The sequence below is a fragment of the Mixophyes fleayi genome, chromosome 6 (genome assembly GCF_038048845.1).
Source record: "Mixophyes fleayi isolate aMixFle1 chromosome 6, aMixFle1.hap1, whole genome shotgun sequence".
NCBI lineage: Eukaryota > Metazoa > Chordata > Amphibia > Anura > Limnodynastidae > Mixophyes > Mixophyes fleayi.
Window position 1 is genome coordinate 12,733,239 of NC_134407.1, and position 22,417 is coordinate 12,755,655.

Genomic DNA, 22,417 nt, shown 5'->3' on the forward strand with positions numbered 1-22,417 from the left:
AGCAATGCTAAGTCATCCATGGAGATATTTGGCTGCATTGCAAACTGAGCTACAAAACTTACAGTTTTCATAACTGTAACCCATTGTGTATCTCAATAGCCCTGTTTTTATCTTGGTACTTAAGAGCTCTGCAGCCGAAAAAAGGACAGCGGAGGAGCCTGGCTTGATCTGGGCATTATGTAAAAGTCCTTGGGGTAAATGTAACAAGCTGAGAGTTTTCCGGCGGGTTTGAAAAGTGGAGATGTTGCCTATAACAACCAATCAGATTCTAACTTTCATTGTGTAGAATGTACTAAATAAATGACAGCTAGAATCTGATTGGTTTTTCAAACCCGCCGGAAAACTCTCAGCTTGATACATTTACCCCCTTCTCTCCAAATGATGTAAATCGCTGATGTATGGTATTAAAGCAAAACTAATAAAGTTCTCTTGGATTTCAATAAGATATAATGACGATAACTAGAACAGATATTAGACAATCTACTTTAAAGTACATATTGCCAAGTCTACACCTGCAAGGTACCCACTTCACTCCTTACAATCACAGTAATAGGAGAAGACATGTTTATAGGACACATGGGTGTAAATGTATCAAGCTGAGAGTTTTCCGGCGGGTTTGAAAAGTGGAGATGTTGCCTATAGCAACCAATCAGATTCTAGCTATCATTTTGCATAATGTACTAAATAAATGATAGCTAGAATCTGATTGGCTTTTCAAACCCGCCGGAAAACTCTCAGCTTGATACATTTACCCCATGGTGGGATCGAGGTCCATTTTCCTATGTGTTAGTTAATGCCCAGAGTCTAGAAGTGTGACAGATCAGGAGGCTGATGGAGAGGGACGTATGGCCGCTGGCAAAGTGTATCTTACATAAAATCGCTCTGCGTATACCCAGAATGTGGACACACACATATGGATTTGCGTGATTCAGCTACTTGCGCCAGACTGCGCCTAGATCAAATACAGGTCGGGTGCTTACCGGGGGAAAAAGACACATTTGCGACTGAAAAAGTTGCATTATTTGTGTTTGTCAGGGCCAGGTGCAAATAACGGATGCTGATCATGATGACGGTCTCTGCGAACCACTTATGAATGTCTGTTTGTGATTCACCACTAACGCCGCTTGGTGCTTTTTCTTTTTCTTTTTAGGATGCAAGATGTGGTGTTGTCTATACTGTATTTTAGAGGTTTTTTTTATTTTTATTACTGCCTAATAGGGAATGCATTTGTTGCACATAAAATAAATGTGTAAAAAATGGGCGCAAGCAGGACGAGACTGCCTGTGACGTGTGGCTGGCGTAAAACGTTCAGATTCTATGATGTATGAGCGTAAATACACTAATTTTACGTGCAGCTTTTTTTGGCGTAAAATACACCCATTTTGCGGCCTACTGGATACCAGGCTCAAAGCAGATCAAAAATAAATCAAACGGGAAAAGAAGTGGGAGAAATAAGTAGCGTCAGAGTTGTCAGGATGTACGAACTTTGTTTCGTTCAGAGACACGTTTCATGTATCAATTGTGTGGATCCCCAGATACAATTACATTACAATCCTCCACAAACGATTAGGATAGTAACACTCACCCCAGCGTAATGAGCTTAAAGTAACACGGAAAGATTTTGCGTGGGGAAGAATTGCAAGAGAAAGATCTGGCCAACAAATTATTGGAACAAGAACCGGTTGGAAGCGCATTAGGAGAGAGAACGAGCGACGTTTCCGAGACAGTGGCACATGAGTGAGAAGCTGTGAGTGGGAAGACAGGAGATAAAGAACATTAAAAGCAGATTGTGTAAGAGGAATGAGTAGGAGTATATGGGGTGGAAAATACATGCAAGAAGGTAGATTGCAGGAAAAAGTGTAACAGAAGAGAAAGCTTAGAAAGAGGAGACCGAGACAGTCTAGGGGGAATATTTACTAAACTGCGGGTTTGAAAAAGTGGAGATGTTGCCTATAGCAACCAATCAGATTCTTGCTGTCATTGTCAAATGAAAGCTAGAATCTGATTGGTTGCTATAGGCAACATCTCCACTTTTCAAACCCGCAGTTTAGTAAATATACCCCTAGGTGTTGCTTCTCTAGAACACAAGGGAAGGGGGAGTACTATGGCCATAAGGTCATTTTAACAAAACAAGTTTAACAGGTGGATTTGCTCTTGTCTCTTTATAAAGTAATTTCTACTTTTCTAATGCAATAAAATAATGATGAACTAAGAAGAAACAATTTGGGGACGTAACTTCAGATGCTCAGTATGAACTCCTGTAACGGAATACTTAAGAGGTTTGTGCTGTTTGGGGAACTCCCCCAGTTAGGGCTCATCCAGGTAGGTCAGTGTCACTCTCTGATCACCTTTATCAGAAGCCGATGGACTACAGTGATTGGCAGGAGGGTGGGCAACCGATGCAGGGCTGACCCTATCCTAGAGACTCATAGGTATAGGTGTTTCTGCGTCACCCAGTATACGAAAGAGTTACCCCCGACAATGACATGGGGAAGTCTGTTGAACAACGATTGCGGTGGTACGTGTCCTTGACCTGTCATCGCCATCTTGGGATAGTGATTACTACGGAAAATGACTGAAAAAAATGCTTTGTATTTGAATAAAGCATTTTTGCAGTGTTTCTGGGTTTTAAATATATTATTTTTTGAAACATTTCTCATCTATTTTTTTTTTACAATGTAGTTGTTTATTTATTTGTGGAACGGAAAGCCCAAGGCAATTCTCCAGTGACTGGCCCGTCGAAGAAACAAATCAATCCTTACCTCGCCGGGCCGGTATCGCTAGAGGCAACTGAGTACCGCTCAGCGTCCCTGGCATTATATCTTGTTGATAAATTGATAACAATGGTTTTTTTTTTTAATGCTGCTTAATATCATTAACTCCACATTTGGATAAATAGGCCCCTCGATTTCCTGTTGCGTGGTTTATTAGATGTAGACACAACGCAGCACACGTTTAAAGGCCACAAGTCTGGTCTAATTAGATGCTGTGTCGAAAAACGTAAAATGCTTCATGGGAGAGTGGATTGGATCAAAGTATAATCTAGGTTTTACATAAATGCTGAAAAGATTGAAAGACAGTTATTACATTGTTATGAAGAGAGCCTGTTTCACATTTTATCACAATTACACCCCCCTCCCCCCACCCCCCCCTTTACTCTGGCTTGACCTTAATCCTCTCTTCACTTTTCGGGGATCCCAGCTACATGTGGCACAAGCAGAAGAATATATCTAATCTCTCAGGGTGTTGTTATGAGTTGCTACCAATACCTAAAATGATTGACTTATCTGCTACCTATTGACATTGAGCACACACTTCTTTCTTTGACTTATCTGCTACCTATTGACATTGAGCACACACTTCTTTCTTTGACTTATCTGCTACCTATTGACATTGAGCACACACTTCTTTCTTTGAACAGCATAGGCATGTACCAATAAAGTTATTACAGTTGACTAACCAAGAAATGTAGAATAGGGATTTATAAACTGCCAGTAATATATAAACCTGCATGGCCACTAGGTATAAAGAGGAAGAAAGAAGGAGTTAGAGCACACATGGAAATAAGAAACGTATAATAACCCCATTTCCCCCGTCTCACCAGTATGGGTAGCCCAGTCAGTGCATCATACAGCAGCACAATGCCCCCAACCAGTCCGGTGACCTGCGCTGCCGTCCTTGGTGATTCTGACCCATCCAGTGATGAGCGTCTCTTTCCCTGAGCATCTTGTACCACGATGGCCGGAACTTCCAGCATCCCCTCCGCCCCACCTTCACCCGCCCCTCCTCTCTGCCCCGATGCAGGGCAGCAGCAAGCGTGGTACAAAGTCACCCCTAAGCACCCCAGACCAGTGCCCACCCCTCCCAACAACAGTAACTGGAAGCACAGCCCAAAGCCCAGGCCAATCCGACTGGCCAGGAAATGGCAGCCGCTCACGTAGAATCGGCGGGCGTTGTCGTGCCACCCAATAGATGGCAATGTGGATAGCACAAAGGAAGCCGCCCAAATTCCAAGTGCTCCTTGGAGTGCCTGTCTCCGTGCACCACCCAACCTGTAACTAACGGGCCAGCGCACCATCCACATCCGGTGGTAAGAGAGACAAGCCACAGTCAGACACGTGGACAGCGCTAGCGTGTAGTAAGTGGACACAAACACCTTACACAGACCCTCATTCCATTCGTAACCGGGTGAGTGTTTCCGTCTCAGCTGCACCACCGAAAAGAGCGACAGGGGCACAGCTGCCATGAGTAAGTGTGTTCCCGCCAGCAAGCAGAGGAGCAGTTCCAGAGGGCGAGGGCGCTGCCCGCTCCCACCTCGACTGGCTAGACTCAGGATGCTCCAGCCATTAGCAAGTAGCGAGAGGGCACCACATACCAGCCAGGACACGGAATTGTTCTGATAGAGCTCATCGGCCTCATCCTGATCAGAGGGCCGTGGCATCTTCTGGGCAATGGTTCTGCTTCTGTAGGCTACTTTTACTTCTTCACTTTTACCTGTCCTTTGTTATTTGTTTGTTTGATCCACTTTGCTCTCTCTTGTTACACTCTGAGTTCCAATCCACCCTGTTACTCTTCCCTCACTCACAATTTACTCCTTTTCTCTTATGTTCTTCACTTTCTGTTAGCCTGCGAAACCCAAATCCCTGTTGGCACAAAATCTCACACTTCAAATACTACGTAACACCTCAAGCTATCCCCAATCAGCTCTAACTTGCCCTCACTTTCTCCCTCTGTCCCTGGCTCTATTTATTCACTCTACCCACATTCTTTCTATCTACTCTGGTTCCCCTTTATCTCTCCTGACACCACACTCCTTTACAATAACCTTCTCTCTCTTTTCGCAACCGTTTTCCCTCTTCGAAGTCTCTTCAGCGAAGACCCCTTTTACTCTCCACACCAACTCTCTCATCCAGCTTTTCTCTCTCCACTGTCTGTCTCTTAACCTCCAAAGTCAACCTTCACACACCGTCCCCCTAAACTAACTCCCCCTCACACTCTTCCTACTTAACAGTTAACTGACTCGTCTTCTTCCCAAACAATGACCCCTTTACGGAGACCTCTTCCCGCACCTTCAGCTGACTCTGACACACTTTTATTTCAGCCCTTTCTAAAAAACTCTGCCCCCTACTTGCCGTTACTCCCCTCAGGATCTGATTAACCTCAACTTTCTCCTGTCTCTCAGTCCCTACCACACTGACACTCTCTACCTCTTTCCTGACTATTTCCCCTCACACACCCCTTCTTCTGCCTTACACTTTCTGCCACCATCCACCCTGATACCCTATTTCTCTCCTCGATCTACCAGCCCCCTGTCTGTCCCTAACTGTCTATTTAAAGTAGTTTAATAGTGACTCTCGCATCCATCCCCAGGTAGCCGTTGGCAAAGGTGTCTAGGACTTCTATTCCAGGAATTTAAATTTCTTTATCCACCTTGGACTTTTGCAGTCGTTGGATGTATTCTCCTTCTACCCTACACTTGCCATGTTTCAAAGCACCGTCCTGCCCTGACGTATCTGCACAGTCTCTCTCTGTGTGGTGTCTTTTTGCAGTTTTCTGATATCTGCCGGCAGTCTGCATACAATATCTTGTCCTGTGTGTGCTGTCTCTTGCACTCTGTGGGTGTCTCGTCTTTCCCCACTGATCCTGAGCGGCGCCTTGGGAGCTGCGTACGGTCTTGTGATAATTGCAGTCAATCTCAGTTAGAGAGCTCATACCACTTCTGATGCCTGACGTGGAATCCCTGAAGAACGTCTCCTGAGGAAAGACAAAGATAACGATCAGCTTTGTGTGTGTCTGTCTCTCTCACACACATATTATAAAGCACTGCTGGCAGTGACCTCATATGCCAGGAACAGGGCAAAAGAGAAAATCTGGGAAAGAGATTAAAGTAATAGGAATTGGTCATAGGACACCTAGTCGTGGCTCTTAAACTGTTGTGGGACAATCAGACTTAGCGGCACGGAGAGAATGCAATTAAACAACAACAAGAACCACTGGTTGATCCTGACACTCATCTGTCAGTCTTCATGTATTCAATAAAGAGGACCTGCCCACTTGGGTGACATCACTAACCACGAGCATTCTAAGTGAATTGTTTAATAATCAGTAAACCAGGTCTGGCCAACCTGTGGCTCTCCAGGTGTTGCAAAACTACAAGCCCCAGCATGCTTTGCCCGTAGACGCCAGCCTAAAGCTGTCAGGGTATTGTGGGACTTGTAGTTTCACAACACCTGGAGAGCCACACATTGGCCAGTCCTGCGCGAAACACAAATCGCACAACTGACATAAAACCATTGAAGGAACTAGGGCCATACATGTGGGACTTAGCAGGGGACAGAGAAGGATGAAAGACATGGGAATTGGCACTGTAGGATGGTGGGAGTGTGGGCATTTTTGGGGGAATGCTTTTGTCTGTGATGACGTAAGGAGTGGTCACCAGAAGTGCCACCAATGACTACAGAATTTCACAATAAGTAAAAATTTTGCCTTGTACATCAAAGGGTCTGCGAAAACCCCACCGGCAGCAAGATTTGCATAAAGCATTTTTTAATGTATAAAAGTTATTCAATATTTTTTTAAAAAAATTATAAATACATTTTATCTATTTTTAAACTTTTTATTTTTTGAAAAGGCCAAATTTTGTCTCGCTCATGCCCAGATTTGCACAGAGGCAACGACTTGTCTGGCGATACTTGTTTATTGAATTGTGGCAATAACAGATTATTTTAATCACTGCAATAAGTGGAGATAAAAATAATCAGCCTTATGCCTGCAGTCCAGGGTCTAGAGAAAAATAGTATTATAATATAGGGTAAATACTGATAATGTTGACATGGCCTATAAATTGATTTGAGCAGCTTCCACTTTTGTATTTGTCTGAGAGGCATGTTGGTGTCAGTAGCTGAGAGGGGGTACTGGCACTGAATTGCTGTTTGGAGGCTTCTGGGGTACCTCTTTGGTAAGTTGGCTCTCAATTTAAAAACACATATGTATGGCTCAAATATATGGGACTCTCATTGTTTAGAGTAGGACCATCCTATTAGCAAAAGCGCCTTGGTGTGGCGGATGGCTTAAACATACATTTGCAAATGTGTGCAAGAAAGACTTTTGCATTTTTATCTACAGTAGAAATGGCAGATCTGTTGCTGGCTATTGCAGTGTGCTGGGGGAAAAAAATATTGTGTGTAGTTTCCTTGCAGGATAACCCCACCCTTTCAAGCACCTGTTATGGCCTATAAATTGATTTGAGCAGCTTCCACTTTTGTAATTATCTCCTACTTGTCAACTTTTAGAAAATCTCCTCTTAACATTAATAGCTCATTCGAAGTAAAAGCCTTATTATATTGTATCGTTATTAACACACGTACCATAATTGAGAAAGATCAGCTTTAAAACTGTGCGTCCCTATTTATTAAACCTACACTTACTGAGGCAATAAAAAATGTAGTTACTGCTTAAGTGTAACAATATTTGATTGATGTGGCAGCTAAACTATTCTCGGGTATTACGGTTCCATTTAGTTTTGGAAGGGTACGATCCTAAACAGCGCGCCCAGGGAACAAATCAATCAGTCTTTGATCACAATAGAAAATAATAAATAAATAGGTGACAATCTCCTTTAAGCACACCAGCATGGTAACGTGATTAGTGTATTTTGGAGTCATAAATCTATCTCTTTATCCATTTGGCTCTGGCTTGCTGGAAACGTGTAATAATTACTGCGCTGTGGTTTTCCTGTTGCATTTGTATAAAAGCTAATGGCAATCGCCACCGTACAACCTGTGCACAATTACCAGTCATTAAATATTCATAGCGTTGCCTAAAAAATGTCACAAGTCATTTAATACTATTTCCTATCAGTAAATATTGCAGTATGGGGGTGTGGTTACTATAACTCATCATTCAAAAATAATACACCTGTTTGCTTTCCTGACATTGTCCCTCAGTATTAGACAAAAAGACAAAATTCCAACTCATATAGCTGCGGTGGTCTGATAAAATGCAAACCTCCAACATAAAAAAACAGAATCCTTCCATATGTAGTATGAGGAGAATTACATAACCTCATACTTACCAACCTTTGGTAAGTTAATATTCCGGGAGATCCCAGGCAGGGGGGCGTGGTTGGAGGACGGGATGGGCGGGATGCGGTAATTTGTGTCATTTTGCCCCTGTCCCCGCGACACAATGCCGTTTTTGTTGCAGGGGGTGGGGCCAAAATGACCTACCCAAATTTTGGGAGTCTCCCGGACATTCCGGGAGATTTGGCAAGTATGCATAATCTCAGTGCCAGTAAGCAATGGAATGTAATTTTATGCCATGGTCAAGAAACTGTTCTATGCCGATGACATTGTCCGAACTAAAACTGAACTGAATCACCGAACAGGAGATGCTCAAACAAACCTTAATATACAGACTTTACCAATCAGGTTACAGGAAGTTGGTAATGAAAGTCCTGAAATCCCAGAATTTTCTACATATAAGATGATATTTCTAATCCACAACTGGTTGAGTTAATGGTCTTGCAGCACAAGTAGGGCCTCATTCATCAAGACACATATTCTGATTGTAACCCCTGTTCACAATTATACGCACGTATTTAGGCTTTGCTTTTGAAATCAGGGGCAGGTCTGCTGTGCTCTACTGCAACAGACGTGTCCACTACCTATGTGTATTATAATTTCGCAAAAGGACACACAGGAAAAAAAAAACTTGCATTATTGTTACCTGATAATGTTGAAGGCATTAATGTTAAAACAGTAAAAAAAAATAAAAAAATGTTTTTTGTTATCACTCCCCCCCCCCCCCTAATGAAATACGGGTTTATAGTTATGTTATGAACCGCTTAGCATTTGAATACATTTATTAGAATGTTGTTAATACCTAGTGAACATAAAATACATTTTTGCAGTTGCACATGATTGCAAACACATGTTATAGCATGCATACGGGACTGTCATTACTACTGATCAGGACTTAGACCAGCCCTTAAGCTGGAGCAAGAGATACGTCAAGAAAACAATTAACTTTCAGATGCCCAGACCTTGATTTGGACATGGCTGCGTGCGCTAAAGTTTGGCACAGCCCGTTGTAGATTCACTATGATAAAACACCCCTTCCCCATCCAATTGACTCCCTGAAATTGTAGTCTGTAGTAAGCTTTTAGGCGCACAGAACAGGACTGCATTTATGGATGTTTCTGATGGGCATGCGCAGAGTGATTTTGAATATGTTACGCTAAAATAGTGAGCATGAATCCCCTTTGGACGTAAGTCCCGTTGCGAGTCGTATTTTGCATGAAATTGGTCTTCGCGATTCATGTCTGTACGCAAATGACAGTTCCAACTGCCTATGACTTGAATGGTGGAACGAGGACAGGAAGGACGCACGTCGGCAATGTACCGTACAGGGGTTCTGAGATCGAGCGCACGCACATTCGTCTGATTCAAGTTCTCTGTGTATTTTAGCCGTATCATTTGCTCCAGCTACAGCGCAGGTGTAAATGCTGTCTGCTTGTGATGACTGCACGTATGCATGCCACAACATGTGTTTGCAAGTAAGAGAAGCTATAAAAATGCATTTTATGTACAGTACACATTAACAACGCCCTGATTTATGTATTTCTTGTAAAAAAAATAAATAAAAATTAATATATATATTTATTAAAGATCATAATGTTAATAGTTTTAAATTGCTTTTATACAATATTTTTTTTGCATGCGTTCTGAGTGGACTTTATATTGCACATATACATGTACATATCCTGCAGTCTGTTCTGTCTGCAGTAACGTATAGGCAGAGAAACATAACTTGATATCTGCTTGAATACAGGCAGAAGTGCGTGTAAGCTATATGCATTTTCTTTTAAACGCAAATGGCGCTCACATTGCGCTCGAAGATGACTAAAGCCCAGTATGTGAAAAAAAAACAATTGTCTTACGGATGTCAGTGAGTTACATGGGAGATTAAACGTAGAGCTGCATAAAGTGATTTTATGGTGGTTATAAAGAGACACAGATGTCACATACTGTGCAGTGACAGTAGGTTCATACAGCGAGATGTGACAGTGACTGTTCAGAGTGATGTATCAATCAGCAGCTGGAGCTCAGAGGAATTGGAATCAAGGTCTTAGGTCAACTTCCAAACAACGGGACAAAAGCTATCAGAGTTTCGAAACACAGGAACTGCGGCAAATTAACTGAACTTGATTAATTACATTTCTAATAACATTCATATTTTTTCCTCCATATTTAAAATTCCATCAACTAATGGTATGTGCCAATGTCAAGACTACAAGAAGCCTTTGCCCATCCTCCAGTGTACCATGTCATTGTCCTAATACAGCCCCCAGTTACAGGTAACCCCCACCCCTGAGACAGGGGGAGGCATAATGATTGGTTAGTGAATGATCCAATCATTTCCTCCTGTCAGTATATGAGAAGTTCTAATATCTCGGCTCTCACTGTTGTTATACATTGAATGAAGGAAGTGATTGGTGATGCCCTCAGTGTCTGAGGAACGGCGGAGCGGTACAGTTCTCGGAATCAGGGGGAGTTTTATGTCCTATGCAAGAACACGCCAGAGTATTATGATTACATAGGTTGATGGTAGTGTGATATTGGCTACATTGGATGATGGTAGAGTGTCAGTGATTACATAGGTTGATGGTAGTGTGATATTGGCTACATTGGGTGATGGTAGAGTGGCAGTAAATACATAGGGTGATGGTAGTGTGATATTGTCTACATTGGGTGATGGTAGAGTGGCAGTGATTACACAGGGTGATGGTAGTGTGATATTAGTTACATTGGGTGATGGTAGAGTGACAGTGATTACATAGGTTGATGGTAGTGTGATATTGGCTATATTGGGTGATATTAGAGTGACAGTGATTACATAGGTTGATGGTAGTGTGATATTGGCTATATTGGGTGATATTAGAGTGACAGTGATTACATAGGTTGATGGTAGTGTGATATTGTCTACATTGGGTGATGGTAGAGTGGCAGTGATTACATAGGTTGATGGTAGTGTGATATTGGCTACATTGGGTGATGGTAGAGTGGCAGTAAATACATAGGGTGATGGTAGTGTGATATTGTCTACATTGTGTGATGGTAGAGTGGCAGTGATTACACAGGGTGATGGTAGTGTGATATTAGTTACATTGGGTGATGGTAGAGTGGCAGTGATTACACAGGGTGATGGTAGTGTGATATTAGTTACATTGGGTGATGGTAGAGTGTCACTGATTACACAGGGTGATGGTAGTGTGATATTAGTTACATTGGGTGATGGTAGAGTGACAGTGATTACATAGGTTGATGGTAGTGTGATATTGTCTACATTGGGTGATGGTAGAGTGTCACTGATTACATGGGGTGATGGTAGTGTGATATTGGCTATATTGGGTGATATTAGGGTGACAGTGGTTATGTTGAGTGATGTTAGGGTGAAGATGGGCAGATTATGATGGATGGTGTAAAGTGATTGTATGGTGGCATGGGTTACATAGGGTGATTGCTTAAATAGATATTCAAGTTTCTGTTTACATTATGCCAAAGAGAAGAGACCCTGCGATGATCTCAGAGAAGAGATTGTTGTTGAACATCAGCCTGGAACAGATTATAAAGCAATTTCCTAAAAATTAAAGTCCATCCTCCTGCAGTGAGAAAGCTTATTACAAATGGAGATCATTGGAGACAGCCGCTAATGTTTCCAGGACTGGGTGTCCCAGCAAATTCACCCAACATTCATTACACCAAGAAATCACAAATAAACTAAAAGCCGCATCCAGGGGCCTGTAGGTCAAGACTGTACCATCAGAAAAAGGCTGAATCGGGATGGCTTTCATGGAGGGGTAACCAGAAAAAGTCCCTTGTCTCCAAAAAAAACAACAGCAACAAGCAAACATTACATTAAGGATTAGGTTTCCAAAGTTACATCACAACAAATCACAAGGCTTCTGGAACCATGCCCTTTGGACCAGTGTGCAGTTCTGAAGTTGATTCTTTTTAATGGAGAAGTCCATTAAGAAAATTGGCAATAATTCTCTTCTCTGAGCTCATTGCAGATATAATTTCTCCTGGCACGGTCTTCGCACCAACCTGAATGATCCAGGCTGAACTACTAAGGGCCGAACTGCCAAAGGGTTCTGCTTCTATAAAGAGGGTAGAACTCTGCGATGGTTAAATAATGAGGTGCATTTGGCTCATCCCTTATTTATTGATATGGTAAAGTAAGATCTGATATGTGTTATTTGCCAGGTGAGATTACTTTTATCACATTTTAGGACTTTGTGAGGACTAGATGATTCATAATTATGTCCTGATAGGTAACTACAGATTTTACAGGACTATACATAGTATATAACATTTAGTAATGATATGCTGATATTCAGGTAGAAGTATTGATAGCACAATAGTAGTTTATATATAGTCTGGTTGCTTGTGGGGCTGCAAAGGGTAACAGTGGCTATATAGGGAAACAGTGGCAATATAGGGTTAAAGTTGCTATATAGAGTTAGAGTGGTTATAAAAGGTTAGAGTGACAATATTGGTTTAGAGTGGCTAAATAGGGAAGCAGTGAATACATAGGGTAACAATGACTATATTGGGTCAGAATGGCTATATGAGGTTACAGTGGCTATATGAGGTTAGAGTGGCTATATGAGGTTACAGTGGCTATATGAGGTTACAGTGGCTATAAGAGGCTAGAGTGGCTATATGAGGTTAGAGTGGCTATAAGAGGTTAGAGTGGTTATACTGGGTTAGAGTGGCTATATGAGGTTAGAGTGGCTATATGAGATTAGAGTGGCTATAATAGGTTACAGTGGCTATAAGAGGTTAAAGTGGTTATATTGCGTTACAGTAATTATATTGATTTAAAGTGGCTATATGAGGTTAGAGTGGCTATAAGAGGTTAGAGTGGCTATATTAATTTAGAGTGGTTATAAGAGGTTACAGTGGCTGTATTGGGTTACAGTAACTACATTAGGTTATAGTAACTACATTGGCTTAGAGTGGCTAAAAGAGGTTAGAGTGGTTATATTGGGTAACAGTAACTATATTAGGTTAAAGCGGCTATATGAGGTTAGTGTGGCTTTATTAATTTAGAGTTGCTATAAGAGTTTAGAGTGGCTTTATTGCATTACAGTGACTATATTAGTTTAAAGTGGCTGTATGAGGTTGGAGTGGCTATAAGAGGTTAAAGAGGTTATATGAGGTTAGAGTGGCTATATTGGGTTACAGTAACTATACTGGGTTAGAGTAGCTATATGATGTTAGAGTGGTTATATTGGGTTACATTGGCTATATAGGGAAACAATGACTACATAGGGTTAGAGTGGCTATATTGGGTTACAGTAACTATACTGGGTTACAGTGGCTATATGATGTTAGAGTGGTTATATTGGGTTAGAGTGGTTATATTGGGTTACAGTGGCATTATAGGCTGTAAGAGAAGGGCTGGAACTGGCAGTGAAGAAAACAATTCAACTGCTGCAAGTAAATGCAGCTGGTTATGTGCATCCAGCACTCTATAGAGATATGTGGATTCATAGAGGAGAGCATGGAGTGATAGAGAAACATGGAATTATAGGGAAGTAGGGAGTGATAGAGAAACATGAAAGGTAAGTAGGGAGCGATAGAGAAACATGGAATTATAGGGAAGTAGGGAGTGATAGAGAAACATGAAAGGTAGGTAGGGAGCGATAGAGAAACATGGCATTATAGGGAGAAGCAGAGAGTTATTGAGAAACATGGAATTATGGGGAGACGCAGGGAATGATAGAGAAATATGGAATCATAGGGAGAAGTAGGGAGTGATAGGGAAACATGGTTTATTATATAGAGAAGGATGGATTGATAGAGAAACATGGCTCATTATATAGAGAAGCAGGGAGTGATAGATATACATGCATTATACAAAGTAGCAGGGAGTATTAGAGAGACATGGTTCATTATATAGAGAAGGATGGATTGATAGAGAAATATGGAATTATGGGGAGAAATAGGGAGTGATAGAGAAACATGGAATTATAGGGAGAAGGAGGGAGTTATAGTGAAACATGAAATTATGGGGAGAAGCAGGGAGTGATAGAGAAACATGGCTCATTATATAGAGAAGCAGGGAGTGATAGAGAAACATGGTTCATTATATAGAGAAGCAAGGAGTGATAGAGAGATATGGTTCATTATATAGAGAAGCAGGGAGTGACAGAGAAACATGGAATTATAGGGAGAAGAAGGAAGTGATAGAGCAACATGGAATTATATAGAGAAGCAGGGAATGATAGAGAAACATGGAATTATACAGAGATGCAGGGAGTGATAGAGATACATGCATTATACAAAGAAGCTGGGAGTGATAGAGAGACACGGTTCATTATATAAAGAAGCAGGGAGTGATAGAGAAATATCGAATTATAAGAAGAAGCAGAAAGTGATAGAGAAATATGGAATTACACGTAGATGGATAGATTGATAGATAGACATGGATTATAGAGAAGCAGGAAGTGATAGAGAAACATGGTTCATTATATAGAGAAGCAGGGAGTGATAGAGAAACATGGTTCATTATATAGAGAAGCAGGGAGTGATAGAGAGACAAGGTTCATTATATAGAGAAGGATGGAGTGATAGAGAAACATGGCTCATTATATAGAGAAGCAGGGTGTGATAGAGAGATACGGCTCATTATATAGAGAAGCAGGGAGTGATAGAGAGATACGGTTCATTATATAGAGAAGCAGGGATTTGTAGTGAAACATGGAATTATGGGGAGAAGCAGGGAGTAATAGAGAAACATGGTTCATTATATAGAGAAGCAGGGAGTGATAGATATACATGCATTATACAAAGAAGCAAGGAGTAATAGAGAGACATGGTTCATTATATAGAGAAAAATGGATTGATAGAGAAATATGGAATTATGGGGAGAACCAGGGAGTGATAGAGAAATATGGAATTATAGGGAGAAGCAGAGAGTTATAGAGAAATATGGAATGATGGGGAGACGCAGGGAATGATAGAGAAATATGGAATTATAGGGAGAAATAGGGAATGATAGAGAAACAAGGAATTATAGGGAGAAGCAGAGAGTGATAGAGAAACAAGGAATTATAGGGAGAAGCAAGGAGTGATAGAGAAACCTGGTTCATTATACAGAGAAGCAGGGAGTGACAGAGAAACAAGGAATTATAGGGAGAAGCAAGGAGTGATAGAGATACATGCATTATACAAAGAAGCAGGAAGTGATAGAACAACATGGAATTATATAGAGAAGCAGGGAATGATAGAGAAACATGGAATTATACAGAGATGCAGGGAGTGATAGAGATACATGCATTATACAAAGAAGCTGGGAGTGATAGAGAGACACGGTTCATTATATAAAGAAGCAGGGAGTGATAGAGAAACTTGGAATTATAGGGAGAAGCAGAGAGTGATAGAGAAACAAGGAATTATAGGGAGAAGCAGGGAGTGATAGAGAAACATGGCTCATTATATAGAGAAGCAGGGAGTGATAGAGAGATATGGTTCATTATATAGAGAAGCAGGGAGTGAGTGAGAAATATGAAATTATACAGAGAAGCAAGAAGTGATAGAGAACATGGAATTATACAGAGAAGCAGGGAGTGATAGAGAACATGGAATTATACAGAGAAGCAGGGAGTGATAGAGAACATGGAATTATACAGAGAAGCAGGGAGTGATAGAGAACATGGAATTATACAGAGAAGCAGGGAGTGATAGAGAGATATGGTTCATTATATAGAGAAGCAGGGAGTGATAGAGAGATATGGTTCATTATATAGAGAAGCAGGGAGTGATAGAGAGATATGGTTCATTATATAGAGAAGCAGGGAGTGATAGAGAAACATGGTTCATTATATAGAGAAGCAGGGAGTGATAGAGAGATACGGTTCATTATATAGAGAAGCAGGGAGTTATAGAGAAACATGGATTTATATAGAGAAGCAGGGATTTATAGTGAAACATGGAATTATGGGGAGAAGCAGGGAGTAATAGAGAAACATGGTTCATTATATAGAGAAGCAGGGAGTGATAGAGAATCATGGAATTATGGGGAGAAGCAGGCAGGGATAGAGAAACATGGAATTATATAGAGAAGTAGGGAGTTATAGTGAAACATGGAATTATGGGGAGAAGCAGGAACTGAACGAGCAAAATGGAATTATATAGAGAAGCAGGGAGTCATAGAGAAACATGGAATTATACAGAGATGCAGGGAGTGATAGAGGAACATGGTTCATTATATAAAGAAACAGGGATTGATAGAGAGACATGGAATTAAGGAGAATCAGGGGCAGAATGAGGAATAAATAGATGAAACGCTGAGGATGAAAGGAGTGCAGAGGAATAAAGCAGATGTTGGAGTCACAGAGAGCTGAGGAGGAGTGACACGGAATAATGAGGAGACACAATGAGAATGGAGATGTGAGGAATAGACAGGGAGATGAGAGACTGACAGATGGGTGTCGGAGGATATATATCACATCATACACATGGGAAGGGGGTATATTTAGGGTAAATTGCACATTAGTGGACGGTATTTTTAAATTACAGAGCTGTGCAATATTTTGGCACTTTGGAAATCAATATTTAATGGAGGCGAGGGTCCTGGCTGGAGGGTAGGGGGCATTGGTGAGGCGGTGGGTGGGTGTCTAAGAGAGAGGGTGAGGGGTAAAAGGATAGGGGAGATTGGGATTCGGTTAAAGGGGAGATGCTACCAAAAAAAAAAAATGAGCGAGCGGCTTACCTTCTAGTTAGTGCTGCCATGGAGACAAGAGCATCTCTGTGTGTCTCGCTGAGTGTGGCATTACATAGCACACACACACACACACACACACACACACACACCCCCAAGGGGAATGCACACAGCCAGCTGTATGTTAGCACAGGGTACAGAGAACATCAGGGGGAGGAGGGACAGCAACAGGGCGGAGAGACTGGCAGAGAGGGATGGAGAGAGCGAGATGAAGGGGCAGAGGGAAGAAAAGAGCAAAAGATTAGACAGGCACTGAGCAGGGAGAGAGGTAAAGTAACTGAGAGACAAGAGAGGGGGTGAGACAGCAAGAGAGACAGAGAGAGAGAGAGAGAGAGAGAGAGAGAGAGAGAGGAGGATGGAGAAGGGATAGAGGAAGTCAAAAAGCAAGAAAGAAACATTGTAACAACGGGTACAAAGAGGCGAAAGAGACAACAATTAGGGACTACGAGAGCTTAGTGAGACACAGATAAAAAGTAACATGAAAGAGACAGATTTCAATGATAAAGTGCAGGAAAGAGACAGTTTGAGAGTCCCAGCAGGTAGACTGCAGAGGGGTAAGTACCTGAGAGAGCGCATCCCTCGCTCTGAGTGACATAGGGAAGTGACTGTGGGAGTAGTAGACAGGGCTGATGTAAATCACTAGGACAGATAAAATCAGATTCATTTAATAGACTGCAATCAAAGAGAGGGAGAGAGAGGGACATGTGAAGAGAATGGCAGATGGAGAGGGTCTTCAGGGGGCGAGATTACCCCAGAGTGCAGGAGACATATGGACCTTATATGACCCAGGGGGTCAGCACAAGCTGTTAACCCCAGCAGTGCTGGATTGAGTCGTCTCTCAGTACAATGTGTACAGATGTCCAGCACTGAGGGGGATAAGCCTGTAGGAGGGGACGGGGGGGGGGGATTCAGCAGTGAATTAATTTCTCCTCACAGGATTACAGACTCATTTAGCAGAGCGAGCTTTTCATAAGCTGTATCTGGCTCTGTGTCACTTCTCACATGCAGTGGTCCAAGGGGCGGCCTTGGTGGCATCACACACACATCTCGCTGCCCCCCACTCTCCCGCCCACTCCCGCTGGCTGAACACACCACTGGTGACGTCAGCAGTCACACTCATAGTGATGTAATAGACTGAGATCCAGGCTCCACTCTGATCAGCCACTGGCAGTGGTCAGGGGGTGTTTCCTGAACTCAGGGTGGGTGTTGTAATCTTGGAGATGCTCATTGCTAGTAATAGCTGCTGCTCTCATACTGGCACAGGCAGCAGAGGTGGGTACTGTGCATCTCCTGCTGAAGGGCACTGTGCATCTCCTGCTGGTGGGCACTGTGCATCTCTTGCTGGTGGGCACTGTGCATCTCCTGCTGAAGGGCACTGTGCATCTCCTGCTGGTGGGCACTGTGCATCTCTTGCTGGTGGGCACTGTGCATCTCCTGCTGAAGGGCACTGTGCATCTCCTGCTGGTGGGCACTGTGCATCTCTTGCTGGTGGGCACTGTGCATCTCCTGCTGAAGGGCACTGTGCATCTCCTGCTGGTGGGCACTGTGCATCTCTTGCTGGTGGGCACTGTGCATCTCTTGCTGAAGGGCACTGTGCATCTCCTGCTGGTGGGCACTGTGCATCTCTTGCTGGTGGGCACTGTGCATCTCTTGCTGGTGGGCGCTGTGCATCTCTTGCTGGTGGGCACTGTGCATCTCTTGCTGAAGGGCACTGTGCATCTCCTGCTGGTGGGCACTGTGCATCTCTTGCTGGTGGGCACTGTGCATCTCTTGCTGGTGGGCACTGTGCATCTCTTGCTGGTGGGCACTGTGCATCTCTTGCTGAAGGGCACTGTGCATCTCCTGCTGGTGGGCACTGTGCATCTCTTGCTGGTGGGCACTGAGCATCTCCTGCTGGTGGGCACTGTGCATCTCTTGCTGGAGGGCACTGTGCATCTCCTGCTGAAGGGCACTGTGCATCTCTTGCTGGTGGGCACTGTGCATCTCTTGCTGGTGGGCACTGTGCATCTCTTGCTGGAGGGCACTGTGCATCTCCTGCTGGAGGGCGCTGTGCATCTCTTGCTGGTGGGCACTGTGCATCTCTTGCTGGAGGGCACTGTGCATCTCCTGCTGGAGGGCACTGTGCATCTCTTGCTGGTGGGCACTGTGCATCTCTTGCTGGTGGGCACTGAGCATCTCCTGCTGGTGGGCACTGTGCATCTCTTGCTGGAGGGCACTGTGCATCTCCTGCTGGTGGGCACTGTGTATCTCCTGCTGGTGGGCACTGTGTATCTCTTGCTGGAGGGCACTGTGCATCTCTTGCTGGAGGGCACTGTGCATCTCTTCCTGGTGGGCACTGTGCATCTCCTGCTGGTGGGCACTGTGCATCTCTTGCTGGAGGGCACTGTGCATCTCCTGCTGGAGGGCACTGTGCATCTCTTGCTGGTGGGCACTGTGCATCTCTTGCTGGTGGGCACTGAGCATCTCCTGCTGGTGGGCACTGTGCATCTCTTGCTGGAGGGCACTGTGCATCTCCTGCTGGTGGGCACTGTGTATCTCCTGCTGGTGGGCACTGTGCATCTCTTCCTGGTGGGCACTGTGCATCTCTTGCTGGAGGGCACTGTGCATCTCTTGCTGGTGGGCACTGTGCATCTCTTGCTGGAGGGCACTGTGTATCTCTTGCTGGAGGGCACTGTGCATCTCTTGCTGGAGGGCACTGTGCATCTCTTCCTGGTGGGCACTGTGCATCTCCTGCTGGAGGGCACTGTGCATCTCCTGCTGGAGGGCACTGTGCATCTCTTGCTGGTGGGCACTGTGCATCTTTTGCTGGTGGGCACTGTACATCTCTTGCTGGAGGGCACTGTGCATCTCTTCCTGGTGGGCACTGTGCATCTCCTGCTGGTGGGCACTGTGCATCTCTTGCTGGTGGGCACTGTGTATCTCTTGCTGGAGGGCACTGTGCATCTCCTGCTGGTGGGCACTGTGCATCTCCTGCTGGTGGGCACTGTGCATCTCTTGCTGGTGGGCACTGTGCATCTCTTGCTGTTGGGCACTGTGCATCTCCTGCTGGTGGGCACTGTGCATCTCCTGCTGGTGGGCACTGTGTATCTCTTGCTGGTGGGCACTGTGTATCTCTTGCTGGAGGGCACTGTGCATCTCTTGCTGGAGGGCACTGTGCATCTCCTGCTGGTGGGCACTGTGCATCTCCTGCTGGTGGGCACTGTGCATCTCCTGCTGGTGGGCACTGTGCATCTCTTGCTGGTGGGCACTGTGCATCTCCTGCTGGTGGGCACTATGCATCTCTTGCTGTTAGGCACTGTGCATCTCCTGCTGGTGGGCACTGTGCATCTCCTGCTGGTGGGCACTGTGCATCTCTTGCTGGAGGGCACTGTGCATCTCTTGCTGGAGGGCACTGTGCATCTCTTGCTGGTGGGCACTGTGCATCTCTTGTTGGAGGGCACTGTGCATCTCTTGCTGGTGGGCACTGTGCATCTCTTGCTGGTGGGCACTGTGCATCTCCTGCTGGTGGGCACTGTGCATCTCTTGCTGGTGGGCACTGTGCATCTCCTGCTGGTGGGCACTGTGCATCTCTTGCTGATAGGCACTGTGCATCTCCTGCTGGTGGGCACTGTGCATCTCCGGCTGGTGGGCACTGTGCATCTCTTGCTGGAGGGCACTGTGCATCTCTTGCTGGTGGGCACTGTGCATCTCCTGCTGGTGGGCACTGTGCATCTCTTGCTGGAGGGCACTGTGCATCTCCTGCTGGTGGGCACTGTGCATCTCCTGCTGGTGGGCACTGTGCATCTCCTGCTGGTGGGCACTGTGCATCTCTTGCTGGTGGGCACTGTGCATCTCCTGCTGGTGGGCACTGTGCATCTCTTGCTGTTAGGCACTGTGCATCTCCTGCTGGTGGGCACTGTGCATCTCCTGCTGGTGGGCACTGTGCATCTCTTGCTGGAGGGCACTGTGCATCTCTTGCTGGTGGGCACTGTGCATCTCCTGCTGGTGGGCACTGTGCATCTCTTGCTGGTGGGCACTGTGCATCTCCTGCTGGTGGGCACTGTGCATCTCTTGCTGATAGGCACTGTGCATCTCCTGCTGGTGGGCACTGTGCATCTCCGGCTGGTGGGCACTGTGCATCTCTTGCTGGAGGGCACTGTGCATCTCTTGCTGGTGGGCACTGTGCATCTCCTGCTGGTGGGCACTGTGCATCTCTTGCTGGAGGGCACTGTGCATCTCTTGCTGGTGGGCACTGTGCATCTCCTGCTGGTGGGCACTGTGCATCTCTTGTTGGAGGGCACTGTGCATCTCTTGCTGGTGGGCACTGTGCATCTCCTGCTGGTGGGCACTGTGCATCTCCTGCTGGTGGACACTGTGCATCTCTTGCTGTTAGGCACTTTGCATCTCCTGCTGGTGGGCACTGTGCATCTCTTGCTGGAGGGCACTGTGCATCTCTTGCTGGTGGGCACTGTGCATCTCTTGCTGGTGGGCACTGTGTATCTCTTGCTGGAGGGCACTGTGCATCTCTTGCTGGTGGGCACTGTGCATCTCCTGCTGGTGGGCACTGTGCATCTCTTGCTGGAGGGCACTGTGCATCTCTTGCTGGAGGGCACTGTGCATCTCTTCCTGGTGGGCACTGTGCATCTCCTGCTGGTGGGCACTGTGCATCTCTTGCTGGTGGGCACTGTGCATCTCCTGCTGGTGGGCACTGTGCATCTCCTGCTGGTGGGCACTGTGCATCTCTTGCTGGTGGGCACAATGTATCTCTTGCTGTTAGGCACTGTGCATCTCCTGCTGGTGGGCACTGTGTATCTCCTGCTGGTGGGCACTGTGCATCTCTTGCTGGTGGGCACAATGTATCTCTTGCTGTTAGGCACTGTGCATCTCCTGCTGGTGGGCACTGTGTATCTCTTGCTGGTGGGCACTGTGCATCTCTTGCTGTTAGGCACTGTGCATCTCTTGCTGGTGGGCACTGTGCATCTCCTGCTGGTGGGCACTGTGCATCTCTTGCTGGTGGGCACTGTGCATCTCTTGCTGGTAGGCACTGTGCATCTCTTGTTGGTAGGCACTGTGCATCTCCTGCTGGTGGGCACTGTGCATCTCTTGCTGGTGGGCACTGTGCGTCTCTTGCTGGAAGGCACTGTGCTTCTCTTGCTGGTAGGCACTGTGCATCTCTTGTTAGTAGGCACTGTGCATCTCACAGGTTGCTATAGTCTGACAGGGCATCCCAGAACCTGTGGAGAGCTACAGACTGCTAGACAGTGCGAGAGGAAGGCAGGGAATGCTAGGAGTTGTAGTCGAAGATGAAGAGACGCAGCCTTCTAGACAGTGCTAGAGGCAGGGAGTAATGCTGGGAGTTGTAGTCCATGCTGGAGCGATACAGACTGCTAGACAGTGCTAGAGGCTGGGAGTAATGCTGGGAGTTGTAGTCCAAGCTGGAGAGATACAGACTGCTAGACAGTGCTAGAGGCTGGGAGTAATGCTGGGAGTTGTAGTCCATGCTGGAGAGCTACAGGCTGCTAGACAGTGCTAGAGGCAGGGAGTAATGCTGGGAGTTGTAGCTCCACAATAGCTATAGAGCCAGAGTTTGTCAGAGGCTAGCAGGGAATACTGGAAAAGACTGCTTAGATAAAAGCTGTATTATATA

General features: G+C 45.1%; 1 protein-coding gene across 1 annotated transcript in view; it reads right to left on the reverse strand.

Moving 5' to 3' along the window:
* The window catches only part of GPR162 (G protein-coupled receptor 162), a 37,847-nt gene extending 20,435 nt beyond the window's left edge, over positions 1–17,412 (reverse strand). Inside the window, exons 1-2 of the mRNA XM_075215826.1 lie at positions 16,783–17,412; positions 3,602–5,754 (exon numbers count right to left, since the gene is read on the reverse strand). Coding sequence (XP_075071927.1) covers positions 3,602–4,441 — 840 coding nt within the window. The 5' untranslated portion in view covers positions 4,442–5,754; positions 16,783–17,412. The remainder of the gene's footprint in view (positions 1–3,601; positions 5,755–16,782) is intronic.
* Between the last annotated feature and the right edge of the window lie 5,005 nt (positions 17,413–22,417).